The sequence below is a fragment of the Pituophis catenifer genome, unplaced genomic scaffold (genome assembly GCF_029215685.1).
Source record: "Pituophis catenifer annectens isolate HBS135680 unplaced genomic scaffold, rPitCat1.0.hap2 SCAF_10, whole genome shotgun sequence".
Classification (NCBI taxonomy): Eukaryota; Metazoa; Chordata; class Lepidosauria; order Squamata; family Colubridae; genus Pituophis; species Pituophis catenifer.
In genome coordinates this window covers 12,600,886-12,608,157 of record NW_027256890.1, presented here as the reverse complement: position 1 = coordinate 12,608,157, position 7,272 = coordinate 12,600,886, and the positions used below count along the sequence as shown (strand labels likewise).

The 7,272-nt window shown below is 45.9% G+C and overlaps 1 protein-coding gene and 1 non-coding gene across 2 annotated transcripts in view; both read left to right on the top strand.

Moving 5' to 3' along the window:
* The first annotated feature begins 4,008 nt into the window (after positions 1–4,008).
* Positions 4,009–4,149, top strand: LOC139322511 (U4 spliceosomal RNA). The gene has a single exon (XR_011600843.1). It is a non-coding gene; the product is annotated as a U4 spliceosomal RNA (small nuclear RNA).
* A 1,472-nt stretch (positions 4,150–5,621) lies between these two features.
* PXN (paxillin) overlaps positions 5,622–7,272 on the top strand; it is a 74,259-nt gene continuing 72,608 nt past the window's right edge. The window contains 1 exon segment of the mRNA XM_070951004.1: positions 5,622–5,680. Coding sequence (XP_070807105.1) covers positions 5,668–5,680 — 13 coding nt within the window. The 5' untranslated portion in view covers positions 5,622–5,667.

Here is a 7,272-nt window from a genome sequence, read left to right as displayed (position 1 = left end):
TTTATTTATTTATTCATTCATTTTTTATTTTATTTTATTTTATTTTATTTTATTTTATTTTATTTTATTTTATTTTATTTTATTTTATTTTATTTATTTTATTTAAAATGGGTCGGCTTCCAATATCCCAGAATTCCCTCAGCTAACCATCCTGGCTGAGGGAATTCTGGGAGTTGAAGTCCACCCGTCTTAAAGTTGAGCCAAAGTTGAGAAAGAGTGATCCACAACAATGAAAAACAACACTTATTCAGAGTGTTGCTAGCTTTGCTGGAGAGGATGTCTAGGCAAGGATGCCTCTGAGAGTGTGCAGAGGGCATCTAGTTCATTTTGGCGGCAGCCAAAACAGCCAATGCAATCGAGGGATACGATCAAGATCAAGGGAGGCACTAATACCACTCTATAAAGCCTTAGTAAGACCACGCCTAGAGTACTGCATCCAGTTTTGGTCACCACACTGTAAAAAAAGATGTTGAGACTGTAGAAAAAGTGCAGAGAAGAGCAACCAAGATGATGAGGGGACTGGAGACTAAAACATACGATGAACGGTTGCAGGAACTGGGCCTGGCTAGTCTAGAGAAGAGAAGGACCAGGGGAGACATGATAGCAGTCTTCCAATATTTGAGGGGTTACCACAGAGAGGAGGGGGTCAAGCTGTTTTCCAAAGCACCCGAAGGCCAGACAAGGAATAATGGATGGAAACTGAACAAGGAGAGATTCAGCCTGGAAATAAGGAGGAATTTCCTGACAGTGAGAGCAATCCACCAATGGGACAGAAGTTGCCTTCGGAAGTTGCAGGAGCTTCATCACTGAAGGCTTTTAAGAAGAGACTGGACTGCCATCTGTCAGAAATGGTGTAGGGTTTCCTGCATGAGCGGGGGATTCGACTAAATGACCTACAAGGTCTCTTACAACTCTGTTAATCTGTTATCTGTTAGTTTATTACATCCGTCTTCTTGGACATACGAACCGTTGAAACAAGTTTCATATGATTTCTACGTGTTGGAAGGCTGCATCTTGCTTTGCGGCCTTGTTTTGAGACCTCACTGCAAAAGAATGGGAGCTTGGCTCTTTTAGGGTGTGAGTTTTAGATGTGGTACAGGTCCTGTAAACAAGGATCAAGGTAGCTATTCTGCCCCATAACATATAGGTAATCCTCGAATTGCGACCACAATGGAGCCCAAAATCTATGTTGCTAAATGAAAACATTTGTTAAGTGAGTTTGACCGATTTTACGACTTTTCTTGCCGCTGCCGTTAAGCGAATCGTGGAGATCGTATGACCCCGGGACACTGCAACCGTCATAAGTACGAACCAAGTTGGCAAGCGTCTGAATTTTGATCATGGAACCATGGGGATCCTGCAACGGTTGTAAGTGTGAAAAAAAAACTGTCAGAATTCGAGGATCTTGCCCAATAATTACTCAGAGTCTTTTATGATGATAATAATATTCATTTATTCATATCTGATCTCTTGCAGGAGATGCAGAGAAAGAACCAAGAATCAGGGAGGGTTCGGTATATATACAAGGGAGGAGTGGTCAGAGGTAAGTAGGAGTGATTTTGGGGATGATGTAGACAGAGTGGGAGTTAACCATAAATATATACAGAGACATATATATTAGGCATTTACATATGTAACAAAAACACCTGGTTCTAAGTCCCTTTTTTCACTGCTGTTGTAACTTTGGGCGGTCACTAAATGGAACTGTTGTAAATTGAGGGACTAACTGTACATAAAAAAAAACCCAGCTTTTTGGCTGCGTCAGCTCTGGTGGAAACCCTGAAGATTTAAAAATGAAGGTGATTTTGTCTTCTTTCCATCTCTAGCTTGCAGATTTTTAAGCGATAGGTCTTTAACTTGACCTACTATTTATTTGCATAATTTAGGGTAAGGTAAAGGTAAAAGTTCCCCTCGCACGTATGTGCTAGCCGTTCCCGACTCTAGAGGGCAGCGCTCATCTCCGTTTCAAAGCCGAAGAGCCAGCGCTGTCCGAAGACGTCTCCGTGGTCATGTGGCCGGCATGACTCAACGCCAAAGGCGCACGGAACGCTGTTACCTTCCCACCAAAGGTGGTCCCTATTTTTCTACTTGCATTTTTTTACCTGCTTTCGAACTGCTAGGTTGGCAGAAGCTGGGACAAGTCACGGGAGCTCACCCTGTTACGCGGCACCAGGGATTCGAACCGCTGAACTGCCGACCTTTCGATCGACAAGCTCAGCGTCTTAGCCACCGAGCCACCGCGTCCCCTAATTTAGGGTAGATTGATTAACTTTATAAACAAGGTTATACAAAGTTCTCCTTGCTGTAGAAGGAGAAATGAACCGGGAAGCCTTACGTCCCTGTGAAAGTAGCTGCAACGTTTTCCCAAATAACATCATTCTGTGAATTGTAAGGTTTAAAGCTTCCTTCTTTCTATTCCCCACCCTTATTTTTCTATCTTGACGCCGGTAAACTCACCGAGTTCAGTGGAATTTACTTCCTTATAAATGGGAATAAGATTAACTATCCTGTCCGACAAGTTTTGTGTAGCGCTCAGAAATTATTTTCTCTCATGTATTGATGTTTGAAATACAGTGAAGGTTCCAGGCAGGTGAGCAATATTCAAATTGTCCTCACTGTTAGGAAGTTTCTCCTTAGTCTGGATCTGGTTCACCTATCGAGTTCTTCCCAAGGATCTGGGAGAGGAGGCAGATTGTGGACTTTCGTTGGTGTTAAAAGTCTCGTTGCAGGCCGATTCCAAGTCAATCTGTTTTCTGCAATTGACCGACGGTGAATTTGTCAATGCCGATTTTGTTCACGTTGTGCCCCAGATAATTTGGGATTGCACCCCAAGCCCCTATCACTATTGATGTCATGATTATATGATCTGTGTGTGTGTGTGTGTAAAACCAAGGCCATGAACTTACCTAATACAAGTAGACCTTGAGTTACAATCACAACAGAGCCCCAAATTTCTGTCGCTAAAGTGAAACATTTGTTAATTGAGCTTCGGCCACTTTTCTTGCCACCGCTGTTAAATTAATCCTTGCGTTTGTCACACGGTTATTAAGTGATTGGGGCCAAGTCCATGGATTCCCCCATGGACTTGGCTTGCCAGAAGGTCTCAAAAGGTCTCCTGACCCCCGGGATACAGTGACCGTCATAAATATGAACCAGTGGCCAAGCATTCAAATTTTTATCATGTGCCCATGGGGATGCTGCAACGGTCCTAAAGTGTGAAAAAGTCACCTTTTCAGCGCCGTCAATAAGTATTGGAAATGTAAATTTGTTTATAAGAATCGGTAAATATTTTCTATTTTTACTTTCTGATTATTGGTGTATATATACATGGATATTTTGGTGATGTTTACACCGTGATAGAAAAACTATTATACATTTATCTTTATTTTTTTTTTAACTATAATAAAAATATTAAAAAAAAATCACCCAGCCAGATTTCAGATTTGAAATATAGTAGACTAAAATCTCCATATTTTGTTCTTTTGGAGAATTCTTTCCATTCTGGCTTGCAATATTCCCAATGGCCACGAGATGGCCCCAGAGAGATATGGAGCACTTAACTGCTCTCTAGTGATCGCCTGGTTTATTGCAGCCCAGCTCTGTTGGCAGCCCACGCACCTGTATACATTGTTAATGTTGCAATGGAGAGATCTACTCCTAGTTTTTTTTTTTCTGATGTTTCTATGCATCCTTTTCTATGCAGCTCTGTAGCTCACAGGTAAATCCCGCCCTTTCTGCCCCCCCTTTTCCACTCAGCTCTTACTTCCGAGTGTGACGTTTGCGCTAATTAACATAAAAGTTCCCAGAAGCCTTTGCAGCACCGGATCCGCTTGGGAGTGGGAAATAGGGGCGATTTTTCCCTTCCAACGTGCACAAATAAGAGCGCAAATGTATCGGTGTGTAGGATACAAAACGGATGATCACTTTTATAAGACTGAGTTGGGGGCTCACCGTGGCTTGGTTCATGGTTGCCTGGTTCGGCACCGAAACGATCGGGAAGCTCTCGTTAGCTTTGCGCAGTGGCAGTATCGTAGCCAATGAGGTTTATCCGAGGCGCGATTATTGCTAATTGAAAACTTTTCCCAATACCCCGCCATGACGACTTGAAATATAGTCGGCATTGGCAATTTTTGACAGTCTCTACGGAGACTGAATACTTTGGTTTTAAGAATAGAATTGAAAAAAATAAATAAATTGAGGACTACCTACTTGAAAAAGCCATTTTAAGCTAGTGGTTTTGAACGACGCGTTTTATGAAAAATTCGTTTTTTGACCTTGGGGAACTCTCTTAAGATGGGCTTTCTAAAGCCATGTTTTATCAGTGAAGCATGTGTTCCGGGGGATTCTGGGAGTTGAAGTCCACCCGTATAGGGGGGGGTGTAAGTCTCCAACATTGTAGACTTCAATTCCCAGAATCCCTCAGCTAGCCATGCTTGGCTGAGGAATTCTGGGAGTTGAAGTCCGCCAGAAAGTCTGATCCAGAGTTGGGGGGGGGAGCCTCCAACCTTGGCAACTTTTAAGACTTGTGGGCCAACTCCCAGAATCCCTCAGCTAACCATGCTGGGTGGGGAATTCTGGGAGTTGAAGTCCACCCATCTTAAAGTTGCCAAAAGTTGAGAAAGTTTGATCTAACGGCGGGGGGGGGGGGGAAGTCTCCTACCTTGTGGACTTCAACTCCCAGAATCCCTCAGCTAGCCATGCTGGCTGGGGAATTCTGGGATTTGAAGTCCGCCAGAAAGTCTGATCCAGAGTTGGGGGGGGAGCCTCCAACCTTGGCAACTTTTAAGACTTGTGGACCAACTCCCAGAATCCCTCAGCTAGCACAGCTGGCTGGGGAATTCTGGGAGTTGAAGTCCACCCGTCTTCAAGTTGCCAAAAGTTAAGGAAGACTGATCTCCCGCAGGGGGAAAAGTCTCCAACCTTGTGGACTTCAACTCCCAGAGTCCCTCAGCTAGCCATGCTTGGCTGGGGAATTCTGGGAGTTGAAGTCCACCAGAAAGTCTGATCCAGAGCAAGGAGGGGGGGAAAAATTAATTAGCAATTTTATGATGTTTGTGTGTCTATATTTTTCTTGACTGTACACCGCCTTGAGTCCTACGGGAGAAAGGCGGTATAGAAATAAAATAAAATAAAATAAAATAAAATAAAATAAAATAAAATAAAATAAAATAAAATAATGAAAGAAAGAAAGAAAGAAAGAAAGAAAGAAAGAAAGAAAGCCTCCAACCTTGTCAACTTTAAGACTTGTGGACTTCAACTCCCAGAATCCCTCAGCTAGCCATGCTTGGCTGGGGAATCCTGGGAGTTGAAGTCCACCCGTCTTCAAGTTGCCAAAAGTTGAGAAACTTTGCTCTTTAAGAGAGCAACGAAATCCAAGCGGGATTTATTTTAAATTCCCGCATTCCCCGTGGGTGGGGGTGCAAGCTTCCCCCCCTCCCTTGCCATTCCCAAAAACGGCCGCCAGGGGACGCTAAGCGCCGCAGAGACCCCGCGAGGTCTCCTTTCCCCCCCCCCCTCCCTTTTCTCCCCTCCGCGATCCAGCTGGCGCCCGCGCGGCGGGGGCGGACCTCGGTGGGCTCGCGGGCACGCGCCCTCGCGCGCTCCCGGGACATCAGCAGCAACAGCAGCCTCTCCAGTCGGGGCGGCGGCAGCAGCAGCACCAGCAACATGGACGATCTGGGTGAGCCACGCGCCAACGGGGCTACTCCCCCTCCCCTTACTTTCTTTTTTGGGTGGGTGGGTGGGTGGGCGAGGGTCTTTTGCTTTTGCTTTCTTGCCCATCTCTCTTTCTTTCCCCTCTCCTCTCTTCCCCTTTCTTGGAAACCTCTTTACTTTGTTCTCTCTTTTTTTTGGGGGGGAGGGTCTCCTTCTCCTCCCCCTCTCTCTCTTTGCTGCCTTGAATTGGGGATGGGGTCTCTCTCTCTCTCTCTCTCTCGGGGTCGCTTCTCCCCTCCCTGGTTTTTTTTTTCCCCCCCTTTGTGGAGCGCTCCCTTGACTTTTCCAAGTGGGTTTTTTTCCTTTCGGGGGCTGCGATCGCCTTGCTTACTCTCCTTTTCCCCCTCCCGATCCCTTTCGCTGGGAGGCGTCCGCTTCGTTTTTGTTTGTTTGTCTTAAATCGCAAAACTTCTTTTGAAGTGTTGCGAGAAATGTTACTTCCCAATTCCGTTTTTGAGACGCTTCCCGATCTCTTTCTCTCTCTCTTTCTCTCTCCCCATAAATTCCCAAATGGACTTTTTTTAACTGGGGGGGGGTAGTCCCGTGCCTTCTCCTGCTTTGCTTCTGGGTGGGGAGGGGGGCGTCCTTGTGGGTCCCCCAAACTTCTCCTCTTCCTCTTCCTCGGGAGTTGGGGGGGCATAGAAATGCGATCAATGAAATTAAATTTTTGGCCAGTTCTCGACTCTTTGGAGTTCAGTTTAAACTGGATCAAAAAACTGCCCCTTCCTCTCCACCTGCCATGCGGAAGCCCCCTCCCCAAGCCTCTCTCTCTCTGCCTTCACCCTCCCCACCTACTCCACCCTCCCCCACCCCTTGGCTTCAAGTTCACCTATTTTGCCCTCCACCCCCTTGGATTGCTCTCCCTCTTTCAGCCCCCTCCCCTCTTTTCTTTTTTGCTTTTGGGGGCTGAGCCGGGTTCACACAACACAGGCTTAAACTCCAGATGTGGGTTAAGCGTTGCTACTCTCCTATATCATGTATTCATCCTCAAATCAATAGATAATATTATCCCAGTTTTCCCGGCTGCCTCTCCCCCCCTTGGTTCTATATAGGTAGTTTCCAAGAGTCCCTAAATCCATTTTAGGCTTAATAGAAAAATCTTATAGAATCCTAGGGACCTCAGAGGTCATCTAGTCCAACCCCCTGCTCAAGCAGGAGACCTGATACTATTCCCGACACAAGTGGAAGTCCAATCTCTTCTTCAAAACCACCAGTAATGAAGCACCCACAACTTCTGAAGGCAAGCCGATGAGTAGTTCCTCGCTGTCGCTTGTGTAAACCCCCACCGAGGGGTACCTTTTGAACCCGTCGTTCCCCCAGACGCCCCTTCCCCCAACTGATGGCTTTGGATCACAATACCCATCGTCCCCCCATCCATCCAGCAAAGTTCCCACCGCCACTACCACCACACCAGGCTGATGGTGCCTTTCCCCCCCCCCCCCCCGCAAACTCCTTAAAAAGTATCTTTTTCCCCAGTCAAAATATTTAGGCATGACTTTTAAGCTTGCTTTGATACATGTTGAATTTCCCCCCCCCTCCCTAGTGTTTACATATCCC